A 17,008-nucleotide genomic window follows, 5' to 3' on the forward strand; every position below is an offset into this window, starting at 1 on the left:
TGTGTCAACCATGGAGGCTTATTCAGAGGAACTTCACCCTGCTCTGCGTGCATGGAGAGAGGAGCTTCCTGGGGCGGGGGAAGCAGGAAAAGTGTGGATTGCAGAGGGGGAGGGGAGACAGTTTGTTAGTTCATTTGACGGCGCTGCCTTCTACTGCATTGACACGGGACAGAAAATACACTGACTGCTGAAATTAAAAGTGCTTCTGATACTGGCTGAGGTAACCCTGCTTTCACTGTATTTAACATTCAGGTAAAGTATGTCTCAGATGATAGCGCGTGTGTGTGTTGAAAAATTGGATTTTCCCTTCAAATAGGGAACAGGAAAAAAGACGATAAAACTTTATAAGTCTGGCTAGCACGTGACAATACTCTTTAAATATCTTCTGGCAAACCCATCAATTTCCTTTAACGAGCCAGTGTGCAAGTCAAATCCTACTTGTTAGTCGGGGACATAGTTTCCAGAGAAGATAAATACTTAAATGCATTAAAAAGTGTGTCAACGAAGGGCAACCACAATGAGCTGAACTACGGCTGCCTGCGGTGCAGTAGCCATTCTGGCCAAGATCAAGGTCAAACATGGTAAATCATTAGCAAATATTGACTTTTTCCGATGGATGCAAACATCTGACTGCTGTGGCCCACTTTCACTGACTTGGGCTGCTGACAATCAGTTCTGACCAAGAGAGTCTAAAGCCTGTCGCATGCTTGCTTTCCAGTCGAAACAGTTCACACATATGACAATTGTGTGACGTTTTTGTTCATTTTAGTGTTCGGCAGTTTTGGGGGGGGCTGTTCGTGCACACAACTTTTTCACTTGAGGCAAGTCGAAGTTCAGTAGCCGAAATCTATGCCTCTGTTGGTGATTGGTCAACAGTACTACTCCTAGGAGTAGGAACTATGGATGGGATTCTTCAATGAAATGCTTGTTGTCATTCAACGAGATACTGGTTTTCATGCGCCTTTTTCCCCCCACTTGAGAAATACTGCAACAAACATCTCTGATGTAAAATTGCTCAACTAAGACCCCCCCTAAAAAAGTCCAAATTTAATTACAGATACTCTTTTCTCCCAAATTTCGTTATGTCCAAGTGGTAGTTAGTCTTGTCTCATTACTGCAACTCCCATATGGACTTCGGAGAGGCGAAGGTCAAGAACCATGCCTCCTACGAAACACGACCCTGCCAAGCCGCACTGCTTCTTGACACACTGCTCGCTTAACCTGGAAGCCAGCCGCACCAATGTGTCGGCGGAAACACTGTCCAGCTGGCGACCGAAGTCAGCTTGCAGGCACCACAAGGAGTCGCTAGAGTGTAATGGGACGAGGAAATCCCGGCCGGCCAAACCCTCCCCTAAACCCAGACGACACCGGGCCAATTGTGCGCCACCACTTGGGAGGCCTAATTACAGATTTCTTGATTTATCTTTGATTCATTTTCAATATTTTGAGGAAGTGTATACTGGCTGTTGTTCAAAAAGGCTTTACAGCGAAAGCACCACAAACGATTATGTTAGGTCACCACCAAGTCACAGAAAAACACAGCCATTTTTCCAGCCAAAGAGAGGAGTCACAAAAAGCATAAATATAGATACAATTAATCACTACCCTTTGATGATCATCAGATGACCCTCATAGGACTTCATGTTACACAATGCATGTATGTTTTGTTCGGTAAAGTTCATATTTATATCCAAAAATCTTAGTTTACATTGGCGTGTTATGTGCAGTAGTTCTTAAATATGAGGTGATTTTGCAGAGAGCCACATCAATTTACATTGATAAAAGATAAAACTATTATACATGGAACTTCTCCTTAATGCAACCGCTGTGTCAGATTTCAAAAAAACTTTACGGAAAAAGCATACCATGCAATAATCTGAGTACGGCACTCAGAGACCAAAACCGCCAAAGAGATATCCGCCATGTTGTGGAGTCAACATTAGTCAGAAATAGCATTATAAATATTACCTTACCTTTGATGATCTTCATCAGAATGCACTCCCAGGAATCCCAGTTCCACAATAAATGTTTGATTTGTTCGATAAAGTTCATAATTTATGTCCAAATACCTCCTTTTGTTAGGGCGTTTGGTAAAGAAATCCAAATGCACGTTCAAGTCCAGCCGAAAGGTCAGACGAAAAGTCCAAAAAGTTATATTACAGGTCGTAGAAACATGTCAAACGAAGTATAGAATCAATCTTTAGGATGTTTTTATCATAAATATTCAATAATGTTCCAACCGGAGAATTCCTTTGTCTGTAGAAAAGCAATGGAACGCAAGCTAACTTTCACATGACCGCGCGTCACGAGCTTGTGGCAATCTGCCAGACACCTGGCTCAATCCCCTCTCATTCGGGCCCCCTTCACAGTAGAAGCATCAAACAAGGTTCTAAAGACTGTTGACATCTAGTGGAAGCCTTAGGAAGTGCAAAATGACCCCACAGACACTATGTCGGAATGGCAATGAGTTGAAAAACTACAAACCTCAGATTTCCCACTTCCTGGTTGGATTTTTCTAAGGTTTTCACCTGCCATAGGAGTTCTGTTATACTCATGACATCATTTAAACAGTTTTAGAAAATTCAGAGTGTTTTCTATCCAAATATACTAATTATATACATATTCTAGCTTTTATGGCTGAGTAGCAGGCCGTTGACTCTGGGCACCTTATTCATCCAAGCTACTCAATACTGCCCCCCAGTCACCAAGAAGTTAAAGAAGTATGCGAGACGTTAAACCTAGTATACGGGCACCTTTAAAATACTTTGGCACACTTCACATTGCAACCAGGGACATTACATGAGTTCTCTGGTAATTAAGAAAACACACAGAGCGAAGCAGCAGAGTAAACAACATGCACTACTATCAGACAATGCATCTCCTACAGCATGACATGAGCTCAGCTTCAATTACCCTGCCATTGTAATTACATGCTCAAGACAAAATTGAACCTATAACTGTCTTTTTCCTGCGAGCGCAGCAGAGGGGAAATTCCAGGGAGAGACCACTTGAATGCTTCTCAACTCTACTCAGACTGACAGCAGTGAGTCTGGAATAACAGGCAGGCATTCCCCCTTTTCTCCTCCTCCCTCATTATTTATCTTGCTCCCACTCTCCTGGCCCCGGGGCAGGTGGGCATGAGTTGACTCAACAGCCCGCAGCCAACCACAAGGCCAGGGGACAGAAAATGACCTCACTAGGGTGTTCACAGCCATTTCCTGTACAACCAAGTTTGGTACAGTGCCTTCAGAAAGTATTCATACCCCTTGACTTATTCCACATTTTGTGGTGTTACAGCCCAAATTCAAAATGGATGACATTGCTTTTCTTTTGTTCTACCCACCTACACACAAAACCCCATAATGACAACATGAAAACATGTTTTTAGAAATGTGTGCAAATTTATTGAAAATGAAATACAGAAATCTTATTCACACCCCTCAGTGAATAAATGTTAGAATCACCTTTGGCAACAATTACAGCTGTGAGTCTTACAGGGTAAGTCTAAGAGCTTTACACACCTGGATTGTAAAATATTTGCACATTATTCCATTTTCAAGTTCTGTCAAGTTGATTGTTGATCATTGCTAAAGACAGCCATTTTCAAGTCAAGCCATTGATTGTCAAGGCGATTTCAGTCAAAACTGTACAACATTCAATGTCGTCTTGGTAAGCAACTCCAGTGTATATTTGCCCTTGTGTTTTAGGTTATTGTCCAGCTGAAAGGTGAATTTGTCTCCCAGTGTCTGTTGGAAAGCAGAAAACCAGGTTTTCCTCAGATTTTGCCTGTGTTTACCTCTATTCTGTTTCTTTTTATCCTTAAAAAAAAAAAGTCCTTGCCGATGACCAACACACCCATAACATGATGCAGCCACCACCATGCTTGAAAATATGAAGTGTTACTCAGTGATGTGTAGTGTTTGCCCTAAGCATAAAGCTTTCTATTCAGGACATAAGGTTCATAAGGCATCCTTCTATTCACTCTGTCATTTAGTTCTCTTTTCCAAATGTTTTGCAGTTTTACTTCAGTGCCTTATTGCAAACAGGCATCCTTTTTTGGACTGTCAATTAGGAGGTTAGTATTGTGGAGTAACTACAATGTTTTTGATTCATAAATCAGTTTTATCCCATCACAGCAACTCTGTTTTAAAGTCACCACTGGGTGTATTGATACACCATCCAAGTGTAATTAATAACTGCACCATGCTCAAAGGGATATTCAGTGTCTTTTTTCTTTCTTTTTCCCCCTCTTCCAAATAGGTGCCATTCTTTGTGAGGCATTGAAAAACCTCCCTGGTCTTTGTGGTAAAATGTGTTTGAAATTCACTGCTCTACTGAGAGACCTTACAGACAATTGAATATGTGGGATACAGAGATGAGGTAGTCATTCATACAGTTGAAGTCGGAAGTTTACATACACTTAGGTTGGAGTCAATAAAACTTTTTTCAACCACTCCACAAATTTCTTGTTAACAAACTATAGTTTTGGCAAGTCGGTTAGGACATCTACTTTGTGCATGACAAGTAATTTTCCCAACAATTGTTAACATAATTAATATAATTCACTGTATCACAATTACAGTGGGTCAGAAGTTTACATAAGCTAAATTGACTGTGCCTTTTAAACAGCTTGGATAATTCCAGAAAATGATGTCATGGCTCTAGAAGTTTCAGATAAATTATGTAAATTAGCCTGAGTCAATAGGAGGTGTATCTGTGGATTTAATTCAAGGCCTACCTTCAAACTCAGTGCCTCTTCACTTGACATCATGGGAAAATCAAAAGAATTTAGCAAATATCTCAGAAAAATTGTAGACCTCCACAAGATGCTGGAAGAAACAGGTACAAAAGTATCTATATCCACAGAAAAACCGAGTCCTATATCAACATAACCTGAAAGGCCTCTCAGCAAGGAAGAAGCTACTGCTCCAAAACTGCTCCAAAACCGTGAAGCACGGGGGTGGCAGCATCATGTTGTGGGGGTGCTTTGCTGCAGGAGGGGCTGGTGCACTTCACAAAATAGATGGCATCATGAGGGAGGGAAATTATATGGATATATTGAAGCAACATCAAGACATCAGTTAAAGCTTGGTCGCAAATGGGTCTTCCAAATGGACAATGACCCCAAGCATACTTCCAAAGTTGTGGCAGAATGGCTTAAGAACAACAAAGTCAAGGTATTGGAGTGGCCATCACAAAGCACTGACCTCAATCCTATACAAAATTTGTGGGCAGAGCTGAAAAAGCATGTGCGAGAAAGGAGGCCTACAAACCTGACTCAGTTACACCAGCTCTGTCAGGAGGAATGGGACAAAATTCATCCAACTTATTGTGGGAAGCTTGTGAAAGGCTCCCTGAAACATTTGACCCAAGTTAAACTATTTAAAGGCAATGCTACCAAATACTAATTGAGTGTATGTAAACTTCTGACCTACTGGGAATGTGAAATAAATCACTCTCCACTATTATTCTGACATTTCACATTCTTAAAATAGAGTGGTGAGCCTAACTGACCTAAGACAGGGAATTCTTACTAAATGTCTAAGGACTAAATGTCAGGAATTGTGAAAAACTGAGTTTAAATGTATTTGGCTAAGATGTATGTAAACTTCCAACTTCAATTGTACATGCAACTTATGTGACTTGTGCAGCAACTTTTTGCTATAACAACAGGGTTGAATACGTTTTGACAAGACATTTCAGCATTTTTCATTACATTTGTAAACATTACTAAAAGCATAATTGACACACAATCTCAATTTAATCCATTTAAAATTCAGGCTGTAGCAACAAAATGTGGAAAAAGTCAAGTGTTGTGAATACTTTCTGAAGGCACTGTACCTCTAGGCAGGACTTATGGAACAGAGAGGACGGAGTGGAGAATGGCAGGGATGTAACGGTGCCTACACCCTGTGTCTCTTTCCCTCTATCCCTCGCTCTCTTCAGATGTTCAGGCTCCAACTCTGGCTGCATGAATGGAATTACAGGAAACCTTCCACCCACAATCCAAAAGGCACATTATACACACACCTCAAACACCACACACCGACACAAATGTACAAACACATTCCACAGTATGGGTGAAATAAACCCTGCCTACCCTCCACTGCTCAAGCACATTTGTTTTAAATATGGTTTCTTCAAGTCCCGCTTTACATGCAAGACAAATTATCCCAACGCAACAGAAAGCATCGCTAATGCATTTTAACAGCCAGCTGCCAGCACTACGGCATGACAAGATTCCTGACTGTAAAATTGAACATAGACATGAACGTCTATGGCCATGTGTAGGCTATATTACATATCCACATACATTTCTTACACAGATGTGTCCGCATCTTTCGAACAGAGACGGCACCCTATTCCCCATACTAACCTACTTTTGATCAGCGCTCTATGGACCCTGGTCAAAAGTAGTGCACTACATAGGGATTACGGTGCCATTTGGGACACAGACGGAGCCTCTAACAGTCATTTTCATGCATACTTCACTGATCCATACAATAATATGCAAACAGCTTTTTACACAGCAGTAAAATCTCCATCTGTTTTCCCAGATGAATACCGGGTTCTTTTTTCTGTTCTTTTGGAGTCTTACTTGGAAAAGAGCGGGAGACGTAAAATAGGATGCAAAGATCTCTACTCACCCACAACCATGAGAGTGAACTCGAAGCCTCTCTTGACAGACTTTCTGTACACTTGGTTTGGGAGATTGGCAAAGCCCACATAACCTTCCAGAAGCTTCTGTTGCTGTAGACCAAAACATCAGTTAATGCTTTTCCCCAACTGTCCAGGCAGGTAACAAGGCTAAACAAAAGTCTGGTTACCAACACTGTTGACTTATTGCTTCAGTAGCTGGGATATCACCTGCCTATAAAAACTGATGACTTGACAGGTTCTCGAAACAGCAACATGGACAATTTGTTGAATAGAATTCAATCATTCATCAGATAATTAAATGTTTATGCCCAATCTAACATTCTTAAACTATACATAGACAAAAGTATGTGGACACCTTCAAATTAGTGGTTTTGGTTAATTCAGCCACACCCATTGCTGACAGGTGTATAAAATCAAGAACACAGCCATGCAATCTCCATAGACAAACATTGACAGTAGAATGGCCTTACTGAAGAGCTCAGAGACTTTCAACATGGCACCGTCATAGGATGACGCATTTCCAAAAGGCAGTGTCAAATTTCTACCCTGCTAGGGCTGCCATGGTCAACTATAAGTGCTGTTATTGTGAAATGGAAACGTCTAGAAGCAACAACGACTCAGCCTCGAAGTGGTAGCCCACACAAGCTCACAGAACGGGAACGCCGAGTGCTGACGGGAGTAGTGCGTAAAAATCATCTGTCCTCTACAGAGTTCCAAACTGCCTCTGGAAGCAACATCAAACCGTTCTTGTGCTGTCGGGAGCTTCATAAAATGTGTTTTCATGGCCGAGCAACCGTACACAAGCCTAAGATAACCATTCACAAAGCCAAGAGTCAGCTGGAATGGTGTAAAGCTCGCCGCCATTAGACTGGAGCAGTGGAAACACATTCTCTGGAATGATGAATCACGCGTCACCATCTGGCAGTCCGACAGACTAATCTGGGTTTGGCGGATGCCAGGAGAACACCACCTACCCCAATACATAGTGCCAACTGTAAAGTTTGGTGGAGGAGGAATAATGGTCTGGGACTGTTTTTCATGGTTCGGGCGGACATTTTTACATTTAAGTTATTTTGCAGACGTTCTTTTCCAGAGCGAGTGAGTGAAAATCTTTATGCTGCAGCATACAATGACAATCTAGATTCTGTGCTTCCAACTTTGTGGCAACAGTCTGGGGAAGGCCCTTTCCTGTTTCAGTATGACAATGCCCCTCGTGCACAAAGCGAGGTCGATACAGAAACGGTTTGTCGAGATCGGTGTGGAAGAACTTGACTGGCCTGCACAGAGCCCTGACCTCACTAATGTGCTTGTGGCTGAATGGAAGCAAGTCCCCGCAGCAATCTTCCAACATCTGGTGGAAAGCCTTCCCAGAAGGGTGAAGGCTGTTATAGCAGCAAAGGGGGACCAACTCCATATTAATGCCCATCATTTTGGAAAGAGATGTTTGACAAGCAGGTGTCCACATATACTTTTGTTCATGTTGTGTCTCTTAACATTGTCAAATAAGTAAATATTATAGCCTAAATGTACAGTGGTAATCGTTAGGTACTCAGTCACAATAATACTTACAGCTGGTTTGGAGAGTGTGCAGGTCAAGATGGTTGACAGTGAGGTGGTGGTGGATGAGAGGAGATGCAGAATGATTCACAGACCACGGTAGACAGGTGGAGCACCACACCATAAAAAAAAAAATTAAAAGTGAAATACAGTATATCAGTTAAGACAAATGAGTCCATCATCCATCTTGTGTCAGAATAACACATTCATGCCTGCGGATAAAAGCCCTGACGCACTCTCAGGTGTCAATCACACCTGATAGGTCTTGCTTCTATATTTTGCCTATAGCACTCAATCAGAACAGCAGATGTGTGGTGGTGGTACACATCATTTTGGTTTGCTTGGTTAATGCTAGTTCCTGCATCTCTTTCACCAAAAATGTAATTTCTATCAAATAACTAGGAGTATAACCATTCTTTTCCCACTCAGTTTCTTCATTCTATTTGAAGAGATGTTACCAATGTTTTATTGGGCTGGGTTATTTGTAGTCAAACCCACGCATAAACATCTCAGACAGACAGACACACATACACAGTACCGTTCATAAGTTTGGGGTCACTTAGAAAATGTCCTTGTCTTTGAAAGAAAAGCACATTTTTGTCCATTAAAATCACATCAAATTGATCAGAAATAGAGTGTAGACATTGTTAATGTTGTAAATTACTATTGTAGCTGGAAACGGCAGATGTTTTATGCCGTATTTACATAGGCGTACAGAGTCTCAACGTCAAAGGTGAAGAGGCGACTCCGGGATGCTGGCTTTCTAGGCAAGAGTTCTTCTCTCCAGTGTCTCTTCTTTTGCCCATCTTAAATATATTTTATTTTTATTGGCCAGTCTGAAATATGGCTTTTTCTTTGCAACTCTGACTAGCTGACACACTCCAGCCACATGAGATCTAGCATTGTCTTGCATTAGGAGGAACCCAGGGCCAACCGCACCAGCATATGGTCTCACAAGGGGTCTGAGGATCTCATCTCGGTACCTAATGACAGACAGGCTACCTCTGGCGAGCACATGGAGGGCTGTGCGGCCCCCCAAAGAAATGCCACCCCACACCATGACTGACACTCCGCCAAACCGGTCATGCTGGAGGATGTTGCAGGCAGCAGAACGTTCTCCACGGCGTCTCCAGACTGTCACGTCTGTCACATGTGCTCAGTGAAGAGCACAGGGCGCCAGTGGCGAATTTGCCAATCTTGGTGTTCTCTGGCAAATGCCAAACGTCCTGCACGGTGTTGGGCTGTAAGCACAACCCCCACCTGTGGACGTCGGGCCCTCATACCACCCTCATGGAGTCTGTTTCTGACCGTTTGAGCAGACACATGCACATTTGTGGCCTGCGGGAGGTCATTTTGTAGGGCTCTGGCAGTGCTCCTCCTGCTCCTCCTTGCACAAAGGCGGAGGTAGCGGTCCTGCTGCTGGGTTGTTGCCCTCCTCCACGTCTCCTGATGTACTGGCCTGTCTCCTGGTAGCGACTCCATGCTCTGGACACTACGCTGACAGACACAGCAAACCTACTTGCCACAGCTCGCATTGATGTGCCATCCTGGATGAGCTGAACTACCTGAGCCACTTGTGTGGGTTGTAGACTCCGTCTCATGCTACCACTAGAGTGAAAGCACCGCCAGCATTCAAAAGTGACCAAAACATCAGCCAGGAAGCATAGGAACTGGGAAGTGGCCTGTGGTCACCACCTGCAGAACCACTCCTTTATTGGGGGTGTCTTGCTAATTGCCTATAATTTCCACCTGTTGTCTATTCCATTTGCACAATAGCATGTGAAATTTATTGTCAATCAGTGTTGCTTCCTAAGTGGACAGTTTGATTTCACAGAAGTGTGATTGACTTGGAGTTACATTGTGTTGTTTAAGTGTTCCCTTTATTTTTTTGAGCAGTGTGTGTGTGTATATATATATATATATATATATATATATATATATATATATATATATATATATAAAAGAGCGAGAGAGAGCGAGAGCGAAATGATGATAGTAGTTGTAGTACTGATGTAATGGTGAAGATGATCGTTAGAAGTTAGTTATAGTTTTATTTTCCATATTTAGATTTGTATATTTATTACATTACATTCTACTATTGACTGTTACCATTTTATTGTTATTATTGTATTTAATTGTATTATTATCAACTACCATTTCATATTATTTGTTATTGTTTATCATTTTATTACAATGTATATTGTATACATTGTTGCTTTGGCAATATTGACAATGTTTTTCATGCCAATAAAGCAGCTTGAATTTGAGAGAGAGTAAAACACGGAGATGGATCACAATTCATGACGAAACAGGATTTTAGCCTCAGATTATTTTACAGCTCCCTGGCTGCCAGTAAAGTGACATGAAAGACCCTCGGTAACGGGTCTTTACCTAAATACGATAGCAGCCATTACTGAAGAGGAGTGTGGGCTCAGAAGCTTAAAAAATGTCTCAGTTAAGAGAAGAAAAATAACATATTTGCCAACTGTAATGACACAGACAAGTTCAGGCTAAAGCAATAAGACAGACAATGATGCTTGTTATTCAGCACATCAGAGAGAGGAAAACACGGTCAACCTACCTAGCATTCAAATAGCCTAATCCTGCACTCCTACAGCTCACTTCAGACGGTCAGTTTTGTTGGAGTTACAACTCAAACTTCCTACAGTATTTTAGGTCTGTTTATGGGAGCTGTCATTGGTTAATCCCAGAGTTGAGGTGATGACGCATCCTTCAGTCATTTCACCGGCTAATGTGAAATGAGATCCAATTGGCTACCAGCCCACAGCTGTGAAATCCCATTGCCTGACAGCCCACAGGCCTCTTCACATGGCTTCCAGTGTTGGAGAGATTGACAAATAGCAAATCATCCCGAGTCAGTAGCTAGGCTCCATGTTTCAGTCCTCACACTAACAAAAAGCAATTTCCTACATGTTTTGTCTCTCAAACATTGTAGTGTAAAGCCATCAACATCAGGGTGGCAAGAATTTGAGCATTCACTCAGGTTTTCCCAGACCCAGACAGTTGGGCCAAAAATATTGAGATTATTATGCAGAGGAGCTGTTTTTGCCAGTAAAAGCACAGCTCAGAGCAGGAGGCTGTTCATTCCTCTACAGTTTTTCAGATCATTGGCTATTAAACGACTCACTTCCATAAGTGAGGATCTGCCCCACCTAGCCTTCACTCAAGCTCATCGTCTTTGAGGGTTATAAGTTGACAGATGTAGCCTACTGTAGCATGCCTCACCGCCCAAGCCACTTCCTCCTGTTGTCTGTCTGTCTGCTCTGGAGCAGAAGCGTCTGTCACGTATACAGTACAACTGTCAGTGGTGCCTGTCGCTGATCAGACAAATGGCAACCACTTCAGCACATAGCCGAGACAGCAGCATCATCATCATAATGTTGATCTCTTTGCTAGCTTGCACTGAGAAGAGAAATGTTTGATGTGCAAGTCAGAGCCAATAACAATGAGCCGTCCATACTTTTCCGTGAGTCCAAGGGGAGGGTCATAAAAGTTAGCCTCATCTTATGAAAAAAAGGAGTCAAATATAGGCTACATCTACCGCAGCTTCCTGACTCATATAGCAGGCATAAGAGGCTTGTTGACATATACTAAAGGAAGTCTGGTCTTCTTCAAGGCAACACCCATGATACATTTCCAATACCACTGTCAAGTTTGGAGAGAGAGCTTCCACCTAGGCCAGGATCACTGAGAGGGACATGTGGTGTGGTGGACATCTGTGTCTTGGCTGTTCACCTCAACCTTTCATAACAATTGCTTTAACAAAAGCCACTACATACCTCCAGGAAAGCAGCACTGCCTTCTCCTTTAGGCCTCCCCCTCCACCACTCTTCCCCATGCTTTTCAATGCACTGATAGCCTGATACAGTATGTTCCCACTCACATTGCTACATGGTCCCTTCAAGCAGAGTAGATTTGTTATTCTTCTTTGCTGGTGGTGGGTAAACTGCCAGAAGAGATGTGGTAGGATTAAGGCCAGTCTGCCTCAGAGAGCCCAAGGTTAGAAAGAGGTGTGTTAAGCTAACCCTAAAGCAAGGCCTAGCAGGTTAGCCTAGCACAGTAAACTGATATTGGCTTGCAAATACTAGAGGATACACAGAGAATGTTGTTCTGTGCTGCTTCAGAAAGTCTGACCCCTCCCATGACCTTTCTGCATCGTCCCAGACACTGGACTTACCGGTGTGTGTGTGTTTGTGTGTACAGTTTTTCCTTTCTCTCCATCAGAGTCTGTCTTGCATGCTATAGAGTGTCTTCATCACAGTCCATTTTATTTCTATACTGTAACTTAGGAATAATGTTAAGTCTGTAGGAGTAAGACAGTCCTGAGTGGTCTACATGGACGGTTGATCCATTCAGCCTTCACTAGTAGAGTGATGGGGGAGGAATCTATACAGTTACATATCAGGATATTATCTTTGACGATATATCGTATTGTTGACAATATTATTTGCGTGCTAGTTGTCTGTAACTGCACCAAAACTACAGTATTTTTCCTTCCTAGCTTGTTCTCAATCTTCTTTTTAAATAGGGAGATCCAGTTTGTTTTCAGTATTTTCATTTCTATGACTGATCAAAACTCGTTTTCTCAATGCTCTCTTTTGTCCCTCTTCAGCAGACATACGGGGAGCAATATGTTTGGAACATCAAATTGCAATATAGAATGGTAAGGATTGTACTACATACAGTATCGGCACCTAAGTATTATGACAATATTTGAGGTCCCTCGCAATTCCCAGCCCTACAACCTACCTGGTTCATCTGAGACTAAATTTCAATTCTCGCCCCATGAGTGGATACCATATCTCACACCAAAACAATGCTTTTACAATATTTGAGGGGGACTGAAAGAATATGATAGAAGAAGAATACAAAAATGTAGCTTTTATGGGAACCTAAACAAACTGATGTCTGTGACTGGACTGGACTCCTTCTGTTGTGTCACTGGGGACAATAGGTCATCACACTGAGGAAGGCTTGGCCTGTAGTGCATAGGAAACTGTCACGCATTCAATTGGCATTCAACCCAGAAATGCTCAGTTTCCAACAATTAACATGACAAAAATCTATTTTCCATACTCCTCGTTTAGAAGAGCCTGAGGATTTTTCAGAAAAGGACAAGCCCGATGGCATTTATCCTATGAATAGCAAAACACAGGTGTCACCGACACCCCTAGCCCTGACTGACACAACACTTATTAGGGAAAGGGGGATACTTAGTTGTACAACTGAATGCCTTCAACTGAAATGCGTCTTCCACATTTAACCCAACCTCTCTGAATCAGAGAGGTGCAGGGGGCTGCCTTAATCGACATCTACGTCTTCGGCGCCTGGGGAACAGTGGGTTAACTGCCTTGCTCAGGGGCGGAACGAAAGATTTGTACCTTGTCAGATCGGGATTCAATCCAGCAACCTTTCGGTTACTGGCCCAATGCTCTAACCACTAGGCTACCTTAGCCACAATAATGGAGAGATGGCAATTGTTCAATACCAACAGAGATATGGCGGGAAACTGCATTTATTTACTCAAGCTAAAGTAATAACATTGCATGCATTCCATAGCGACTGGAGAAAACATTTGAATGGCTAGGGTGAAGATCTATGACTGCCTCTACACTCACAGCAAGCCATTCCATGACAGATGCTACAGGTCACATGGAGGAATAACAGAGGCACAGTCACTCAGTCAGAGCATCCACCATGTGAGTACAGTAGCACAGTATGAATCCAGTCTCAAGTAAAGGACTAGGTTTTCTAAAAAAGTAGATACTGCAGTCATCCTACCCCACTCCGAGTAAAACATTTTGTTGATGCTCAATAGAACGTTTTTATTTGACATTTTGATACACTCAAATGATGTAGGTATCCAACTAGATGTTTGAGGAAGTTAGTAGATTCATAACTTTGCTGCAGGTTTCCCCCACACTGACTTTAGCATTGATTAAACTTATTTGAATTAACTATTGATTGTTTGACCAACACTGACATTTTACATCTAAAACCAAGCTAACATTAGCTACGTCGGCTTTTCAGAATAGCAGCCATTCACAGCTAGCAAGCAAACTGCGACGTCAACTATCCAGGCATCACAACCCACTAACTAGCTAGTTCGTGGCAAACGTGTTTATAACTAACCTCGTTCTATCTGTACTAGTAAGCCAACTTAGCTATGCAACGTTAGTTTTGTTAGCTACTGTAGGTAAGTTAATGTAGCTAGCTAGAAACGTAACGTTAGTTATGATGAGCCTTTGTTGGGGTTGCCAACTTCTCACAAGCACCACAACTGGCATCTGAAGTTGATCAGTTGACATTCTTCACACAGCATATCATTTGGCCAGTAACGTTAGTAGTCAACTTCTCTGGTTGAACCAGATAAATTGACTACTGGCCAAAGTATATGCTGTGTGAAGAATATCAACTTAACAACTTCACTGGTTGTATCTCAAAATGCTAGTTAGGTATCTACCTACTGTATCGTTAGCTAAGTTAGTTATCGTTTGCTAGTACTAGCCGACTCTGTGTCAGGGACCAAACACACTTCACAGTCGAACAAATACAGTTAATGCCACAGAGTACTCAGTCATTTTCGAGCTATCGTTGTTTTTCTAGTTAAGCACGTTAACTTACCTAACTAATTCTGGCAAGTTTTTTAGTAGCTAACGTTAGCTGACTACCCGGAGGACACAAACGATAGCAAGAGTTCCAGTATGAATTAACTTACCCATAATGTTGCCGTTCCCAGGCGCTTCACTAACGGACCTTTCACCGCTCGGCATTCCCTTCCACGAATTCACCTGAGACCACAGAACTGTAAAAGTCGTACGCAACTTAATTCACGTAAGACCAAAAATGTCCACTGTCTGCTTGACGTGAAGGAGACATAGAGATAGATAGAGAACTAGTACCGCAACAACAACAAAAAAAAAAAGCCTTATTCTTCTTCGGTGAGGTCTTATAGCGAACTACATACAAAAGGAGTACTGTCGCCGCCAACTGGACTGGGGGAAAAAAATGCACAAAAGAAACATCAATTCCACACAGGCAGTGCTATTTACCACCATTGGTAAAAATGACAGAACTGTCCACTTTCTTCACATTAAAAATGTCTGGGTACTGCTGGTGATACTCAGCCTGCGGTGTAGGCCTACCTACCCGGTTCATCTGAGGCTAAATTCCAAGTCTCTCACCATGAGTAGATACCATATTTCTCACACCAATCCAATGCTTTTAAAATCTTTGAGGGGGAGTGAGCGAATACGCTACAGGATGAATACAAAAAGGTTGCTTTTATGGGCACCTAAACAAACTCCTTCAGTGATATTTGATCTTTCTGCCCTTTTGACAACTTTCACATAGGAGACTCTCTCAACTTCCCTGATTTTAACAACCTCAGTCTCTTTCACCCAAATCGGGCATTCCAAGGATTTCGCTTCAGGTGCTCCACCCCAGTTACAAGGCTTTGCTCCTTGGCCATTCTCTTCTACTAAACACTCAACATCTCCTTCATAGTGATCTATCTCACACGTCCCACATCTCGACTTCTCCCATCCAAACATTTTACAGCAAGAACATTGTATAGGGTGGGGATACAAAAGCTTTGATAGGATAGTACACATATCCCAGCTACACTACCTAAAAGCCTGGGTAGCACCATTGAGGACTTTCACCAGAGGTGGAAAAGGAAGCGAGACATCTCACTCGCTGCTTTTTCCTGGTTCATATACAGTTAATGAACGAAGCAGACCAGACCCAGTTGCTAATGCATTTGTGCCTATAGGAGAGCCACTCCTTAAGCAGACAAGAACTGTAACCATTTTTTCAATGGTAAATGGCCTGAGTTGGACATCTTCATTTATCCACAATCTTTGCTTACCACTCTGCATCCCACTGCTGGCTTGCCTTTTAAGGTAAGCAAGGTTGGTCCTGGATGGGAGACCAGATGCTGCTGGAAGTGGTGTTGGAGGGCCAGTAGGAGGCACTCTTTTCTCTGGTCTAAAAAAATACATTCCAATGCCCCAGGGCAGTGATTTGGGACACTGCACTGTGTAGATAAATCAATTAGATGTTCTAAGACCATAAAAATGCTTAAACCACACCAGGAGCCAACTTTTGAGGTCTGGGAATAATCTACAAAAAAAAAAACATTTTTTAAGTGTAGATCCCTTTAATTCATGTGCACAGGCACTGTTGTTTGGTTACCAGTGTTTCTGTAGCACGAGATGGAGTTTGCGAAAGAAATGGCCACTGCATTGATGCAAATAATCTTGATGTCATTCTGCCATTTAGGCATAAGCTACTTTGTAACATTTAATTGAGACAGTGTTTGGGAAAGCCTTTCCATCTACAAGAAGATGGTTAGGCCTATCATTACCTTTGATATGTTTTTCTTGTTCCTTAATTTATTTACTTCCTATAGATGTAGGATCTTAATTGTATCACTCTTTTGTTGCTGATAATGTTCCTGTACAGCAGAAAATGCAAACTTGTAGTGTATTCAAGGTTTCAAAAGGCTTCTAAAGTTTGCAATTCACACTTTAAATGTCAGACTTATTTTGCCCAAATGAAAAATGTATCAACCCCTACAAAAAAATGTCTTCAATTATAATCCCCATAATAATTCACATTTCCTGTTGCTGCAGGATATTTTCCTGCGGAATGAAATGGCTCAAATTAAGATCCTGTATCTGTACTATGAAGCATATAAATAAAATCCCACCATAGAAACGTGGAGGCAATTATTTTATAAAGACTTCCTCATATGCGTCCTCCTGTT

At 42.0% G+C, this 17,008-nt stretch overlaps 1 protein-coding gene across 3 annotated transcripts in view; it reads right to left on the reverse strand.

The window, feature by feature from the left end:
* Positions 1-15,170, reverse strand: part of LOC110488148 (septin-7) — a 43,893-nt gene extending 28,723 nt beyond the window's left edge. Inside the window, exons 1-3 of one of the 3 annotated variants that reach the window (XM_036970683.1) lie at positions 14,957-15,170; positions 14,285-14,286; positions 6,648-6,750 (exon numbers count right to left, since the gene is read on the reverse strand). In XM_036970683.1, the coding sequence (XP_036826578.1) occupies positions 6,648-6,750; positions 14,285-14,286; positions 14,957-15,011 (160 nt within the window). In that variant the 5' untranslated portion in view covers positions 15,012-15,170. The remainder of the gene's footprint in view (positions 1-6,647; positions 6,751-14,284; positions 14,287-14,956) is intronic. The other 2 variants (XM_036970684.1, XM_036970685.1) reach the window with 2 other exon arrangements.
* Positions 15,171-17,008: the final 1,838 nt, after the last annotated feature.

The sequence above is a fragment of the Oncorhynchus mykiss genome, chromosome 32 (genome assembly GCF_013265735.2).
Source record: "Oncorhynchus mykiss isolate Arlee chromosome 32, USDA_OmykA_1.1, whole genome shotgun sequence".
NCBI classification, from domain to species: domain Eukaryota; kingdom Metazoa; phylum Chordata; class Actinopteri; order Salmoniformes; family Salmonidae; genus Oncorhynchus; species Oncorhynchus mykiss.